At 63.8% G+C, this 16,257-nt stretch overlaps 1 protein-coding gene across 5 annotated transcripts in view; it reads left to right on the top strand.

The window, feature by feature from the left end:
* Positions 1 to 14,533, top strand: part of CTTN (cortactin) — a 39,545-nt gene extending 25,012 nt beyond the window's left edge. For 4 of the 5 annotated variants that reach the window (XM_049641543.1, XM_049641546.1, XM_049641513.1 and 1 more), the window contains exons 9-17: positions 228 to 338; positions 1,091 to 1,201; positions 3,549 to 3,604; positions 5,834 to 5,903; positions 7,913 to 8,061; positions 10,414 to 10,509; positions 11,540 to 11,684; positions 12,473 to 12,544; positions 13,321 to 14,533. In XM_049641543.1, the coding sequence (XP_049497500.1) occupies positions 228 to 338; positions 1,091 to 1,201; positions 3,549 to 3,604; positions 5,834 to 5,903; positions 7,913 to 8,061; positions 10,414 to 10,509; positions 11,540 to 11,684; positions 12,473 to 12,544; positions 13,321 to 13,457 (947 nt within the window). In that variant the 3' untranslated portion in view covers positions 13,458 to 14,533. The remainder of the gene's footprint in view (positions 1 to 227; positions 339 to 1,090; positions 1,202 to 3,548; positions 3,605 to 5,833; positions 5,904 to 7,912; positions 8,062 to 10,413; positions 10,510 to 11,539; positions 11,685 to 12,472; positions 12,545 to 13,320) is intronic. The other variant, XM_049641523.1, reaches the window with a different exon arrangement.
* Positions 14,534 to 16,257: the final 1,724 nt, after the last annotated feature.

Raw genomic sequence — 16,257 nt, 5'->3', positions numbered from 1 at the left:
GAAGATTCGGTCGCCGTTCATCTGCTCTGTTTGCTACTCTGGACGTTTCTGTTCCCACACGTACAAGTGACGCCTTCCAGGGTCCCCCCTGCTAGTGACCTTCCGCTGCGGCCGAGGGATCCTTGTTGGGTTTGTTTCGGTTTTGCTCGGGCGACCGAAGCGCTTTCTCAGAGGTCCCCGCGCTCGACTGCGTTGCTGCCGCGAAAACGGTGCGCCCTTGTCTGCAGATTACTCCAGGGGCTTCGGGGGCAAGTACGGCATCGACAAGGACAAGGTGGATAAAAGTGCCGTCGGCTTCGAGTACCAAGGCAAGACGGAGAAGCACGAATCCCAGAAAGGTGACTCCCGTGGTGTCTCCTCTCGCCGGCCGCTTTCACGGGCTGAGTGCTGTTGACCAGAACGGAAACGGAAAGCGTGGCCAGCCACCCCTAGAGTAGATGCCCCTTTGTAATTCAGCAGCGAACTTTAAGCTGTTTTTCTTTTTAGAACGTTTATTCACTTTTGAGAGACAGAGTGCGAGCGGGGGACGGGCAGAGAGAGGGGGAGACCCGGAATCGGAAGCAGGCTCCGGGCTCCGAGCCGTCAGCCCAGAGCCTGACGCGGGGCTCGAACTCGTGATCTGCGAGATCGTGACCTGAGCCCAAGTCGGGCGCCCAACTGACCGAGCCTCCCCGGCACCCCTGAACATCGAGCTTTAAAACACAAGTCCCAACACAGCTGTTAAGCAAGAAACCGTATCTTTACACCTGTTTGGCCCCAGCACCCCGTGACCCCAGCAGTCGCTTGTAATGGTGGCCACATGCCACACGTCTGTGTTGCAAACGGTGCGATCGTGGTGGCCCGTGGGTGCTGGTTCAGGCTGTGCGGAGCTTCTTGTCGGGGTCCCGTGTGTGTGCGTTCGCGATACGGACACAACAGATCGGGCTGCTTTCCAGACGTGCCGCGAGGAGGTCCTCCTCGTGAACGCGTCCCAAAGTTCCGCGAAAGGTCTGGGAGGGGAAGGAGGGATGTGGCGCGTGGTGGGCGTTTGGCTGCGTGGGAAGCGTGCCCTCCACTAACACTAGCTTGCGGCCTTTTCTTGTGCATGTAGACTATGTGAAAGGGTTTGGAGGAAAGTTTGGCGTGCAGACGGACAGACAAGACAAATGTGCTCTTGGCTGGGATCACCAGGAGAAATTGCAGCTGCACGAGTCCCAAAAAGGTACGCTGATTTTGCCTGCTCCTGCTTGAGATCATTCCAGAATTTGTTTCTTTTCATCCACAGTTCCATCCACGTCCCGTATTTCTGCCGTGTTTCTGTAGCGTGTCGTTTTATCTTCCCTGTTTGGGGTTGTCCTGTGCCTCCCACTTTTTTGAAAAGCTCTTCCGCTAGTGCAGCGATGAACTCCGCCCCCCCACCCCCCACCCCGCCCCCCCACCCCAGCTGCCGATGAGGCCCTGCGCTCACCTGTGCGTCTGAAGCACCTGGCAGGACCCGTAGCATTTTCGGGAATGCTGTTTTCTGCCCGCACGTGAACTCCGTTGACAGAGTGTGCTGGGCTTCGGGAGGGGAGACGTTGCCTCTACTCGGGAGTGTGTCCCTGGGCCGTAGGGTGCGGGGTGGGGGCGGGGGGCACCTTGGTGGGTGACGCAGACCTGCACCCGCCCTTGCGGCCAGCACTCCGGGAAGCGGGGCCGTGTGGTCCTTTTGTACACCGTGTCTTTCTTCACATGCACAGAGACCTGCTCTCGTGTCTGCGGCACGGGTAGGGCCTGGAAGGGAATCTCAGAGCATGGCGGGAGTGCCTTTTGGGAATTACTTCAGATGCAGTTCCTAACCTGTTTTCACATCTTGGCTGAAGCGTTAAGAGTTTCAGTTTGTCCTGCAACCTTGGAGCTGACTTTGGACTCTCTGTGAGCCCGGGAGCTGCTCCCGCCCCTGAGCCCGGCAGAGCCCCTGCCTTCTTTAAATGACGCGTTTGATTCGTGCACTCGCTCGTACGATTCTAACCGAATTGCTTCCTCTCTGGGTTTTCCCCACCGGTGCCGGTGGATTTTCAGATTACAAGGCTGGTTTCGGAGGCGCATTTGGTGTTCAGTCCGAGAGGCAGGACTCCTGTGCTGTGGGGTTTGAGTACAGGGAGAGACTGGCCAAGCACGAGTCCCAGCAAGGCATAGTCGCTCAGCAGCCCCCGCTTCTCCCCCGCCCCCGCTTCTGGTGCAGCCGCTTCTAGCACAGACGTCAGGGGCTCAGCCTTCCGAGCTCCCCGCCGTCCCTCATCGGGGGCACGAGGGTGTTTGAAACCCACGTTTATGCTGGAGGGATTCTAACTTGCACCCCTCCTTCCTCCACTCCCCCGTTTCCCCTCCATCCTTCAGACTTCGGGTTTGGCAAAACGAGGCGGTAGCTCGCAGGTTAATGTCACTCTGACCCCATCATGTGAGTAGTTTCTGGGATGGGCTGTCTCTGGTCTCCCAGCAACCTTCTACAGGAGCTCGCGCTGTGGACCGTGACCACTGGGAGCCATTGAGCGCGCTGCCTCGCTGCCTCCGAGACGGGGGGGACGTGTGTGGTTCCGCCAGGCCACTAGCCTCAGGCCAGAGGCCAGGTGGCAGCGAGGGGCGTGGGGCAGGCGTGTTCCTGTGGTCTCTGCGTTTCCTCTGTGGTGGTGTCTTTGGCTGGGGCGGGGATGTTTTTGTGTGTTCTCTCTGTTTTTCGGTAACACCACCTGTGTCACGTGTGAGGTCTTCACACAGAGCCGACAGTACGTGCCCAGAGCTAAAAAGGGACAGGGACTTTGTAGGCATCGGGAGCCTGAGTGGCAGCTGCCTCTTTTCCTTACTCAATTGCAGTCAGGATCTGGACTCAGCCGTTCGGGGTGGGACCCCAGCTGGAGAGCAGTGCGGCCCTGAATCCCGAGGCAGAGTTCAGGCCTCCGGTGCCACTGTTAGCAACGTGTGCCGGGGGCGGGCGAGGGAAGGCGCACACGCTCGGGTTGGTCCGACACGCGGCCTGGACGTGGCCTCGGCTCCGCGTGGCATCGATGCCGCGTGGCGGTGTGACCCTCACGGAGGTCTGCGTTGCCGCGACACGAGCGTTCGGCTGCCAGAATTTCCCCGCGGAATTGTTTTTTCTCGTAAAAAGCAAGAGGAGCCCGCGTCTGAGCCTCCTTGTGGCGCTCAGAGCGGGACACGGGAAGGAAGGGGCGGGGACGGTCAGCCGTTGCTGGGCGGAGGCCTGTGCTACTGAAGCGGTGCCCTCCCCGTCCCGGGCCGCGGCCCCCTCGCTCTCCCTGCCTGCCAGCCCGCACCCCGCACCCCGCACCCTCTGTCCCTCGGGAGAGTGCGGAAAGCACGCACACACGCCTCTTTTCTGCCCGCCTCTCGCCTACCTGCGTACTGAGTACCGTTGTAGCAACAAAACTCGCCTCGCGAGGCAAGACCCATCGTCTGGCGGTTCTCGTTTCTTTTTGCTCTGGGTGCGTTTTCTTGGGCTCTTTCCGGATCTGCCTGCACGCGTCTCCTGGCTCTCGACCTGAGAGTAAGTGTCGCGTTGTGCCACATTTCAGACTATTCCAAAGGATTCGGCGGAAAATACGGGGTGCAGAAGGATCGGATGGATAAGGTGAGTGGCCCCGGCCCGGGGCGCGGCGTGCTGGGCCGATGGGGGTGGGAGCTTGCGGAGCCCTTGCCGCGCGCCGCCCCGTGGACCGTCGCTGGTGGGTGCTGGGCCCTGTTCTCAGAGGCACCCGCACTCGGAACGCTGCTTCCCGGGTGCTGGGCCCCGCACAGCCGTGCTGTGGGGCAGGGAGCAGCCCGGGCGGGCCCCGGCCTCAGCCGCAGCACCATAAAACGCCAAGGCGTGTGGCTGCGCTGCCCTCGGAACCCGGACCTTCAGACGCTAGGGCAGCCTGAGGACGTGTGGCCGCGTGAATTCCCATCAGGAGCAAACCTAATCGGAAGTGGAGTCCCTCGGTCACGCGGCCGCGGTAGAAGAGCTGACCGGCCACATGGGGGCGCTGGCTGCCGTGTGGGAGCACGCGCATCCAGAACGCCCGCCTCACTGCAGGGGGCCCGCGGGACAGTGTCCAGAGCCAGCGCGTTGCTCTCACCGGGACTCTGTCCCCTCTGGTGGCTTCGGAGTCTCAGCGAGTCAGTCCTCACACCCGGGGTGGCTGCGGTCCTGCCACATCAGCGTGGACTGCCCGGGCTGTGGCTCCAGTGTCCTCAAAGACCGGTCCCGTGCCCGGCCCGTGGTCACAGGTGGCACGGCCGGTCTTCTGGAGTTCCGTCGGACTCACAGCCGACCACACAGACGTCATCACCCAGGGGACTCCACGCGTGACCGTGTGTGGCCCTGGGAGCGAGGGGCGGGGCACGGGCTTGGGGAGGGGTGGTGACTGCCCGGGTCCCAGTAAATGCGTACAAGGGGTTGAGAGCCGGGTGGTGATGCGAGGTGGTCCCTGAGTGAGGTGGGTCGCTGGGACTCGGGTCCACGGCGGCAGTGGTGGAGGGGTGTCCGGCAGGCGGGACCAGAGGAGGGGGGTGGAGGGAGGGGGTCGTGGTCAGTGAGGAGGCAGGACGCGGTGATGGGGAGGAGGCAGCCCCCGGCCGGGGTGGCGGCGGCGACGACCCTGAGCGGCGTGCCGGAGAATCGGCTGGACGGGGCAGGCCGTGGTGCAGCGGGACCCACAAGGAACAGTCAGGAGGGCGCTGACGCCCTCCTCCCTCAAGGACGGGGCGGGGGGCGGGGGTGGCGTGGGGTGTTCCTGGAAAGCAGCATGGCCCACACCGGCAGTTTGGAAGGGGGTGTCCGGGATGGGGCAGGTCTGGTCACACGGCCAGCAGCTGCGCCTTGCAGACGAGGCAGGGGTGGCTCGGTGACCCCACTGTGCTGCGGGCACCGGGACCGGGGGCCGCCGGCCCGGGAGGGGCAGAGCAGGTGGGCCAGGGGCGTGCGCCCCTCTCAGGGGTTTCCGGAGGCCAGGGGAGCTTGGGTTGCCCTGCTCCCCACCTCGGGGCCCCTTTCTCCTCGTTTGTGTGTCAGAAAACGGGCAGCGTCCTGAGCCTCAGGCCTGTTTCCCTGACAGGGAAACCGAGGATGGCTGGTGCTCTCCGTGAGCCCTTCTGCGCGTCTGGATCCGACAGTCACACTGTGGCTTTGCTGGGACAGTTTGTCCTCCAAAATCGATGAGGCAGGGGGCGGGGGGGTCTCGTGCCTGGGGAAACGTGGGCGATAAGGCCCAGCGAGGCTCGAACGTGGCCCGGGGAGTCCTGAACGTGGCCCAGCAGAGGCATCGGGGCTCCTGCCGGCTCTCGAGCCCCTCTCGGTGGCCGAGGAGGGGGGTGGGCGAGGGGCTTGGGAGGAGCACACGCTTGGGTTATGATGGCCCGGATGCCGGCCGACGCGTAGTTTTGGGGTAGCTTTTTGGCAGTTTGTCTTAGAGCAGTTTTAGCAGACGTGAGAGGACGCTCCAGACGTCTGGCGGACACGCCTGCCCTCACTCGGGCCCACCCTCTCCCCTGACCAGTTATCCGCACCCCTGCCGGGGCGATGCGTTTGTCACAGCCGCAAACCTGTGCTGACGTGTGTCCGTCGCCCAGGCTCGCGCGGCTGAGATGGGGTGCGCTCCTGACGTTGTCCCCCGTGTGGGTCCACGTGGGTGCATGATGACGCATCTCCGCCGGTGCAGGGTCCCGCGGGGTCATCTTCCCGCCCTGACGCCGTACACCCTGATGCCGGGCGGAGAGGTGGGCGTGGGGCCGGCGGGCTCCTGCGTTGCGGTAGGAGCCCGCACGGGCCGTGGAGGGCGAGGGGGGTGCTCCCCTGAGTGTCCCGCTTCTCTCTTGCTAGAATGCTTCCACCTTCGAGGATGTCGCCCAGGGGGCCCCTGCTTATCAGAAGACCATCCCCGTCGAGGCAGGTGAGTTCTGCTGGATGGACCCGGCATCGCATGGGGCTCCCGCAGGGGGCACGGTGCCGGCTGGGAGCGGCTGGGGCAGCGGAGGGCGCCCTGGTTCTGTTCCCTCCAGGGACAGCGTTTCGCCCCCCTCGGGCGGAAGGCCAGCCTATCCCCGCGGACGCCCGCAGGCTCCCGTCAGCCGTGGTGGCAGCCGTCTGGCGACGGGGTCTGTGTTGGGGGCGCCTCCCGAGGCAGGGCTGGGTTAACCGCCCGTCCGCAAGGGCCCTTCTCACTGCCGGGACCGGGTTCTGGGAGGTTCTCCGGTGCCCGCGTCAGCCGTGGCTCTGGTGTGAGGAGTGTGCCGCCCGCCTGCGCAGAGGCTGACGGAGACCTTCCTGCCTCGTCTGTCCCCTGGCCCCGCACAGGCTGCACACGCCCCGTCCCCGGAGGTGGCCGCTATGAGAAAAGGCCTCCTTAGGCCCTTCCGTCACGTGGGCCAGGCCCTAGAGAGTTTGTCGAGCTGGGGAAACCGTATGGAAAGTGGCAAATCGACGATAGGAAGCCGAGTGTCCCCTTTGCTCCCTGGGTCAGTGTTTCTCAGATTCGGTGGCCTCGGGACACTTGCACACTCGTGGGGATCATTGAGGGCCCCCGAGAGCTTTTGTGTGTGGGGGTTGCGTCTCCTGATCTCTGCTGTAGTGAGGTTAAACCAAGAATTTAAGGGGGCGCCTGAGTGGCTCGGTGGGTTGAGTGTCTGACTTCAGCTCAGGTCATGATCTCACAGTTCATCGGTTGGAGCCCAGTGTGGGGCTCTGTGCTGACAGCTCGGAGCCTGGAGCCTGCTTCGGATTCTGGGTCTCCCTCTCTCTCTGCCCCTCCCCTTCTCCTGGTCTGTTTCTCTCTTTCAAAAATAAACAAACATTAAAAGAAACAAAAATCCGAGAACCTCGGATGTTACGAGTAACGATAAAATGTTACGTGTTCACGTAATGACATTCTCCGTGGAAAAAGTAAGTACGTTTTCCCAACCGCGTGGAAGTGTGGCATTGGCATTGGCTTGGCGCAAGGTCTTTATTCTCACGGCTGCTTCCGCCTTCAGTGTCTTGTGGCCAATCACGTTTAGGAAGGCGATTGGACTCCCTCAGATGCACAGGCGGAGGCGAGAAGGGCGTGGCGGTCGCTCCTCGGGTCCCTGGACGCTCTTTCACGATTCCGCTCTCAGACGGGCGGGGGTTCCCCGCTTGTCTTGGGGGTTAGGTGCCCGCACAGAGTGAGTGGCCTGGTTCTGTAGCACGCGGTGGGCGTTTGGAAAGTACTAGGCCACTGAGTTCAGCCGATCTTTGAAACGTGGTGTTCCTTTTCATCGTACAAAACCGCAGCTTACGTTCGTTAACGGAATTCTCCATCTTGTCAGCATCTCCAGGGAAAATGGGGGAAATGTCACGCTCGCAGTGGCGGGTCCGAGTTTTCCACAATCGTGACTTTTCTCGGAAGCGTGACTCTGCCGTTGCCCGATAAGTGCGCACGACGGACTCCGTTCCGTCGTTTTAGAGACGTGTCTGCCACAGGCCAGCCCGCGTGTGCTCAGGCCTCGTCGGTTATTCCAGGCCAGGGAATGTTCCGTGGAGAATCAGATCGGCGTGCGCCTCAGCCGCACCAGTGGTTTTCCTCGAGACCACAGGGCTTGCGCCTGCGGCCCCTCCCGCCCGTCTCAGGAGGTGGACAGACGTGTTCTCAGGGCTCGAGCCTGAGAAGGTGGGGGCGGGGGGCGGACGCGAGCGGCACACCAGTGCTTGCTGTTGCGTCGAGGGCATCCTTAGGGAGAAAGCGCTGCCGATCGGAACACGAAATGCTCCGGGTGCGAGGCCTCTGCTGTCCCGTGGTCCTGCACCGCGTGCAGCCGACAGAGTGGCCCGGAGGCGGGCCGCCGGGGGACGCCTCCACGCCCGGTTGGCTCCCGCGGTGCTCCGGTCCAGGGGAGCCGTCGCTGCTCTGACGCCAGCCGTGCCCCTCTCTCCTCCCCCCTGCAGCAAACAGCAGAACCAGCAACATCAGAGCGAACTTTGAAAACCTGGCGAAGGAGAAGGAGCAGGAGGACAGGCGGAAGGCGGAAGCGGAGAGGGCACAGAGGATGGCCAAGGAGAGACGGGAGCGGGAAGAGGCCCGGAGGCAGCTACGCGTGAGTCCAGCAGGTCCCGGAAGGACTGGGTTTGAGCCCTAACTGCGGGCCGTGCTCTCAGGAGCCCCGGGGCTTCACCCCACACGTAAGGGAGCCTTTGGCTGCCCGGTGCCGGACGGTCCGCCATGCTGCTGGCCCGCAAGCCTGCCCGCCGCTGAGCCCTGTCCCGATGTGCCCCTGGCCGTGTCTGTTCCGACCTGTCGCCTCTGGACCTCTCCCCCCGGGGAGAGGGCCGAGGGTGCGAAAGGAGCCCCCCGTGAAGCGGCCGCCCTGCTTTCTGCTTCTCGTGTGACCCTTGCTGCTTTCTCTTCCTGGTCTGTTGCTGTCGCCTGTGTTCTGTGTCCCGCGTGTTGCCAGAGAAGGTGGTGGCGGGGGGCGGACGCGAGCAGGCGGGCGTGGGCTCGTCCCGTCCTCCGCCTTCTCTGCGTGGACCGGACGTCCGTGGCACGTCACCTACTAGCCAGGCAGCCTGTGCGCCACGGCCCCACGGCCCCACGGCCCCCTGTGAACGGGCGTGGAGGAGCTCACCGCCGCTCTCTGGAGGGCTGCTACGCGGAGTCAGAGGGCACGGGAGCCGTGTTTAGTTCTGTGGGCCCTTCCTCCCCAGATCGGTGGTTTGGGCCCCGAGAACCCCCAGCGAGGGGAGACGGGTGGGGGAGAGCGTGAACGTGCACCGGGCACCCGAGGCATGAGCAAGCCCCGAAAGTTTCAGTGCGCGCAGCGTAACAGCACGTTGGTGTAATTGCTGCTTTTTTTGTTTATTTTTTCATGTTTATGTCTTTGAGAGAGAGACAGAACACGGGTGGGGGAGGGGGAGAGAGAATCCCAAGCGGGTTCGGCCGGAGGGCTGCGCCCCTGACGTCCCGCCTGTGCTGTGAGCGCAGAGCCCGATGCGGGGCTTGAACTCTCGAACCGCGAGATCGTGACCTGAGCCAAAAATCAAGCGTTGGACGCTCAACCGACTGAGCCACCGGGCGCCCGTGTTGCTTTTCTTTCGGCAAGTGATTAACGCCTTCCTCACGTTACGGCTCGAGGCTTTAACCGCCGAGGCCCGTCAGCGCCCGCAAGGTTCAGAGGACCGGGCGGCTGGAGAAGGGCCGCGTCCGAGGTTCTGCCTCGCTCGCGCCTTTGCTTCGAGCCCCCCGCCGCCCCTTCTGCCGTGTCGTCCCCGCTTCCGGCCCCTGCCCTGTCGTCTGCTCCTCCCCGTGCGCGACTCCCAGCCCAGCGCCCCTCACCCCGGAGTCCTCTCGGCTGTGGGAGGCTCCCGTTGGCGGGCGGGCCGGTCTTCGCGAATCCACGTGCGTGGCCAGGCGCTTTGACGGGCCGTCGCGGAGCCTCGTACGGCGAGTCGCACGTGCGCGGCGGCCCGGACACAAGCCCGTCCGGCCTTGGGAGCCTCACCCGTGGGTGGTTCCGAGCAGCCTGTGTGCTTGACGGTGCTGCCGCTGCCTGGCGCGTGGCCCCGGGGCGCCGGCCGCCCTCTCTCTCGGTCTCCGTCTCAGCGGTTCGGTCACGACGGCCCCACCGCGCAGGCTGGCAGCCGGCGCTGCCTTCCTGGGGCCGCCACGCCCCACGGTCACGGCCGCGGTGGAGGCAACACGCGTTTATCCTCTCTCAGCTGTGGAGGCTCCGGGGGGCCATCCGCCCCCTCGCCTTCGCCCGCTTCTCGAGGCGCCCGCCTTCCCTGGCTCGGGGCCCCCTTCCAGCCTCCGCTTCTGGGACCGCGTGTCCTCGTCCGCCTCGCACGTGCCTGCCTCCCTCCGGGAAGGAAGGAGCCCTGTGGTTCCATCGGGACCCGGGGAGCCCACGGCCGTCTCGTCTCCTGTCGAACCTCTTACACCCTCGGTCCCTCTGGCCGTGGGAGGTCGCCCCCCGGGATCTGGGGGACGTGCCGTCCGCGCCTTCGAGGCGCCGTTGTTCTGTCCTCCGCTGTCCACCTTCTGGCCCCAGGGATTCCCGTGCGCGTCCTCCGCGCAGAGCACGCTCACCCCGTTTTCGGGGCCCCAGAAGCGTCCGTCATTCCAGCGTGAGCTCAGAGCCGCGACGTCCTTTCCGAACCCCTAGATCGGGTGTGTGCGGGGCGCGGGGCGGCCGTGCTGTTGCCGTGCTCTCTGCACGGCTGTGCCCACCCTCTTCGGCCCGTGGTGGCGGCAGGAGGGCTGCGCCCCTGACGTCCCGTCTCTGACAATGCCTGACCTTCACGCCACCTTGTTCTCTCGGTCCCAGGCGCTTGTCTCCGTGCTTAGTCCTCCCCGCACTTGGCTGTAGTGTGCGCTCGGCTGTGGCCTATCCCTGGGAAGTCCTGGTGTGGAGGCGGCCCGGTGACGACCCTTTCTTGTCTCTCGATTACAGGAGCAAGCCCAGGCCCAAGCCCAAAAGCAAACCCCCCCGGCGTCTCCCACCCCTCAGCCGGCTGAGGAGAGGCCGCCCTCAAGCCCCGTCTATGAGGTTGGTGTTTTCATTCAGTTTGCGAACGAGTCTCTGACTCTCCAAAGACGCCCTTCCCCTGTCGAAGCCACCGCGCACGGGGAGGGACCCCCACATACTCCGTTTGGTGCCCGACCCGAGAGGGTGGCCTGGAGAGTGGCCTTCGTGAGCGCTGGGGGAGGGTGGGGGGGGGCACAGCGCTCAGCCAGTCCGTCGCCTCCCGGTGGATCCCCTGATGCCGCGGATGTGGGTTCTGGTCATCATGTCACTTACTCTGTGACCCGCCCTCCCTCCTGGACGCCTGCGTCCCGGCACCCACCTGCCACCCACCCCGTGACCTGGCTTCGCCGGCCGCCCTCCCCGCTCTCCTTCCCTCAGTCCCCCTTGCACACTGTGTTCCCCAGAGACTGTCCTCGGCCCTTACTCCTCAGTCTCGTCATCGGTGCCTCGTGACCGCCCACCTGTGCCCCAGAACCTGTGTCTCTGAATTACTGGGCTCTCCGCCTCTCGGGGGCACCCCTGGCCCCGGGCCCATGACCACTCCTGGCCGAGCCCTGCATCCCGTCCCCTCCGTCCCCGCGGCCACTGCCCCGCTTCCCGTGCCCACCTTCTCACCAGGAGATGGTCAGAGGCCACCGGGGTGTGAGGGACAGAACGCAGCTCAGCTCAGCTGCGACTTGAGGGGGTGAGCCGTCCGGGTCGCTCGCGAACCCGGGAGAGCGTCAGACGGCGCGTCTGGGTCCCGGGGGTGGCCCAGGGTCACGTGGCCACCGGGGCCCTGTCCAGGCTGCCTCTCCCTCTGGCCCTGCAGCCCTTCTTGCGGGTGTGGGGGGCCCGAGATGGGGGGACGCTACTCGGCAGGAAATGGCACGTGGCCCCTTCACGCTGCTTCGCCGCGACTGGAGTCCGAGTGTTCTCTGAACGTCGGCGGGTGCGAGGCCTCCTCGTTCGCGCGTGCACGTGGCCGATCCCGCTAGGACTGAGACAGAGCTGCGTGTCGGGACTCGTTGCCGGCCACAGCAGATGTCTCCTCGACGCTCCCCTCCCCCAGGACGCGGTTTCGTTCAAGGCTGAGCCGCAGCCCACGTACAGCGTGGAGGCCGCCGACTACCGAGAGGCTGGTGGCCAGCAGGGCCTGGCCTACGCCCCGGACGCCGTCTACGAGGCCGCGGAGGCCCCGGGCCACTATCAAGCAGGTATGGGCACAGGGGCGCCTGCCACGTTCCCCTCTGCCTCCGCTCCTTTGCGAGAACGTCCTTCACCCTGTTGCCTGGCCCCTTCCACCTTCCCCCTGCTTGTGGGGTGTCCACCCCCCTGCCGGGAGGGCACCCGACCTCTCGGGTGTGGTTTCTGGAAGGCCCTGCCGCTCTGGGGCGGCCCGCGGGGCCGAGTGGGAAGCAGGGGTCTCTGCTGCTCTCTCTCCAAAGTGGAAGCTGGCGACAGCCGGGCTCCGGGAGGCCGGAGTGTCTTGAGGTCTTCGGGAACAGCTTCCATACACCCCGAAGAGTTTATAGACGCTTCGGCGGGACGAGCACCGAAATCGGTCTCTTATCTTTAAAGACGAGGTTTCGTTCGATACGTTTGGACAGATTTAACCTGAATCCAAACAGCACACCTCACGATGGAGTCTTACCTCTTCCCCAAGCGGGACTGGGGGCATTTGGGCAGCGCGGTCCCCCCACGGCTTGCCAGTCACTTAACCACGACGTGACCCTTCCTGAAAGTACTAAACCTTTAAACCTTTAAAAACCATTCTCTGAAAGCCGTCACGGTACCCGTCCGGGTCACCGTGCGCGCCTGGTGGTGTCGGCGTTGGGAAGGGGTGGGTTTGTTCCTCAGAAGCCGGAGTCCTTCCTCCTGATTCTCGCCCGGCACCCCCCACGGCCTCTCCCGCCCCGGGAGGCCTCGCGGGCAAGAAATTAACGGCGGAGCGGCTCCGTGGTGCTGCCCTTACCCCTCGGCTCTTGTCTTGGTTTATCTTTAGAGGAGAACACCTACGACGAATACGAAAACGACCTTGGGATCACGGCTGTCGCCCTCTACGACTACCAGGCTGGTGAGACGCCCACGTGCCCATTGGCACTCGTTTCCACAGCCACTCCGCTCTTGGGAGTTTGACTCCGAGAGCATTGTTACAGCGTTTAAAAGCTTGGGATGATCTCACAGTCACAAAAACGCCCCCTTTCTCTGCATTTCCGCACCTCCCCGAACCTCCCATCACTCGTGGCCGCAGTGTTGTCCCTGCGCCTACAGACCCCACTGTGAATTCCCCAAACCCAAGGATGCTGCCCACACCAAAGGCACGGTCCCCCCTCCAAGTGAGACAGTCGGTACTGAGATGCCAGGATGCCTGCGGACTAGCCACGTTTTCCCGGCCGTCCGGGCACCTCGTGTCCTGTCGGGGCCGCTTCCCTCCGCTCCGCATCACCCCACCGCCTCTCCTCCCGGGCTGACCCCCGGCCCGCCTGTAGGCCATGCTCCTGTGAGGGGGCGGCCACGGAGAGTTTCCCGCTCCCCTCCTGCGGCTTACGGACGTGCCCACGCGCTTGGGTGCCTGGGTGTGGGTTTTGTGAAATTGGGCGTCTGTAATTTGTACGACCTGGTGGGTTTATCCTGGTGCTGTGTCGCTCGGGCTGCCGTCTGGGCTCCCCTGTGCGCCCCGTGAAAGTCCCCTGTGCGGTGGGAGAGTGGGGGGAGCCTGGCGTCCGGAGCCTGGGCACGCGTGCTGTGCTGCCCGGCCCGGGTGCAGAGGTCCAGGTGTCTGCCCGGCGGGGCCCGTGGCGGGAGACCCTGCGGTTCACCGTCCTTTCTCTGCATCCTCCTCTTCCCTAGCGGGTGACGACGAGATCTCCTTCGACCCCGACGACATCATCACCAACATAGAGATGATCGATGACGGCTGGTGGCGGGGGCTCTGTAAGGGCAGGTACGGGCTCTTCCCGGCCAACTACGTGGAGCTGCGGCAGTAGGCCCGCCGGCCCCGCGCCACGCGTCACTCCCGCCGTCCGTGGGTTTCCGGGGCCGGGAGGGCCGTGGACGTACCGCTTTTATATTTAATAGTTCTGCTGATGCTTTTGGAAATGTTTATGCCACAGAATTTGCTAATATATTGTAATCACGTTCCTTAGGAGGACTTTGGTCATTGATTTTACGCATTCGAGGTATTTTCTTTCTTTTTCTTTTCCTTTTTTTTTTTTTTTTTTTTTTTTTTGCCAAATCGTCACATGGAGCCATTTGGGGGACCGTTAGTTCTCCTGAGGGCGTGGTGTTGTCCTCGCCCCTCGGCGGCGGCGTTCGGGGCCCCTGACGGACGTGGTCGTGTGGGTGTCGGGTGGGGCTTGCCGTCCCAGGAGGAGGGAGGCCTGACGGGAGGTCAGGACCAAGGGGAGGGTAGAGGGCGGTGGCTGTGTCTCCAGATGGGAGCACCCTGTGCTGGGAGGCCCCCGGGACTTGTTCCCCAGGCCCGGTCCCCCTCCCGCCTCCCTCCCCCGACTGCCGCCGCCCGCCAAGCAGTGTCCCCAGTGTGTTACCGGAGGGCCTCCCCTGGCCGCACGCGGCTCTGCGTCTGTTGCGTGAGAAAACGGCCACCACTGCGGGCAGGCAGGTGCCATCTCTGCCGTAAACTGCCAGAAACGTTCTTCCTGTCGAGGCACCCCTGCGCTTTGTGCCCAAATACCGTGTCAGGACGGTAGGATGGGATTGGCGGACTCGGCTAAGAAGTGGGGCGGAGAGGGACTTCTCCCGGCCAGGATGTCCCCCGCGGGTGCTGCACGGGGGGCCATCGCCCTCCTGGGGGCCTGGCGGCCGGGTCCGCGCCTGCCACGGTCACAGTGGTGTCTTCCCAGGTCTGTGGGGGGGCGGTCTCCGGAGTTCGAGATGTTGGCGTCCGTTTCCTGGAGTGCATTTCTGCATAGTCCTTGCTTTACCACGGTTAGGTTGGGTTTTATATGCAATTATTGTATCTAAGTTTCTGTAGCACACGTCCTAGGTATGTTTTTTTTTTTTTTTTTTAATTAAATATTCAAAATAAACTTTTTTTGATCCACTTGCTTGCTGATTTTGTTTTGGGATTTAGTCACTTAAGGTGGCTCCCTGACCCTTGACCCTGTAATTTCTGAGCTCCAGACCAACTAAGGATCCCCCTTTTAAGAGGCACTTTTTATGAGAGAACTGTATTTATGCTCTGATGTTGTCAAGTTTTTGGACAAGGATTCTAAGCAAAATAGAAAACGTTCCTTTAGAAATCCATTTTTTGAACTATGCTTCCGAACTCCCGAGATGGTTATCGTGCGGCCCAGGCTCCGTTTTCCTTTGGGGTGCAGTAAATCGAGGTCCAAGAGAGCAACACTCGTGAGCAGAGAGGCTGGTGGACGCGAGGCCTGGCTCCTGGGCCTGCCCTGGGCCGACCGCCGGACACGGTAACCTAGAAGCAGCCGGCGAACGCGGGGCGTGCGGAGGCTGGCGTGGACCTGACCGGGTGGACAGCTTCGGTGAGCAGACGTGGGCCGCCCAGCTGAGAGGCGGTCCGCTCCTGGTCATGCGGGTTTGTGCCGTGGAGCCGTCCCCCCTCGCCGTCTGGCGTGGAGGGGCCGCGTGCCGTCCGCAGACCTGGCCCCCCAGAGGCCACGGCCAGAGGCAGGCCTTCCCTGGCGGGCGTCTCGTGTGGCAGGAGGACAGGGCTTTGAGACTTCTGGAAAAGCTGCCCTCGCCGCCGCTGGAAGACCTGGGGGGGGGGGGGGGGGGCGGGCAGCACAGATCACAGACCATCCAGATTCACGCGTTTTGCCCCGGGGTAGTGGTAGGGACCTCGTGCGGGAGGATCACAGGGGGGTCTGTTCTTCTGTGTGTGTTTCACTCGGCATCACGTCCCCCCGGTCCAGCCACGTTGTGGCAGGCGTCAGGGTGTCCCTCCTTGTCAGGGCCGAGTGACAGTCCAGGGTGGGGCCAGACCTCGTCCATCCACTCGTCTGTTCACGGACGTTGGGCTCGCCTCCGCCTGTTGGCTGCTGTGTTGCTGTTCCCTCACGCACCTGCTCCGTCCGGCTGCCCGGCCCACCCCAGTCCGCCGACGCCCCCTCGGGGATCCCCGGGGGCTGGGACCGGAGCTGCGTCTTACCTGATGTGCCCCCAGGTTCTGGCGCCACATCTGTCCTGGGAAGGTTCTCAGCAGCCGCTCCCAGGACCCCCGTTCTCCTGTCCCTTTTTGGTCCTGATGCGTGATACTCTCTCCTCCGGACTTTTAAATGGCGGGGCGCCCCAGGGCTTTGTCCTCGGACACATTCCTGGTCTGCAGACACCCACACTTGGGGACGATCCTGCAGACAGGCCTCCCCGTCCAGGTGCCGAACCGCCTTCTTGTCGTCCCCGTGCGGCCGGACTCCAAAGTTGACCCCACGCCTGCCCCTCCTGCGGACCCTTGACCCCGCAAAGGCAGCTCCATCCTTCCCTTTCTGACGCCCGCAGCCTTGGAGTCACCCTGACTTCTTCCTTCTCCCCTCTGGCCCATCTGCTAGCCAGCTGTCAACCGTGATGGGGAGGCATGGTCCGCCTTCCTGCTCCCACCCCGTCCAGGTCCCTCCCAGCCGTGGTTCCGACCTCCCCCGCTCTCTGAAGACGTTTCCAACGTGAATTCACATCCCTCCTGGGACTCTGAACCCCAGAGCAGCTTCTGTTTCCCTGGGAGTCAGGCTGCGGTCCTCACCAAGGGTCCCGAGGCTGACCGCCCCTCCCGCTCTCCCTCCTGATGAGCCGGCACGTCGCTGCCTCAGG

The sequence above is a fragment of the Panthera uncia genome, chromosome D1, assembly GCF_023721935.1.
Source record: "Panthera uncia isolate 11264 chromosome D1, Puncia_PCG_1.0, whole genome shotgun sequence".
In the NCBI taxonomy this organism is placed as follows: Eukaryota; Metazoa; Chordata; class Mammalia; order Carnivora; family Felidae; genus Panthera; species Panthera uncia.
Note: the sequence above shows the minus strand (reverse complement) of the source record. Positions and strands in the feature narration are given on the sequence as shown.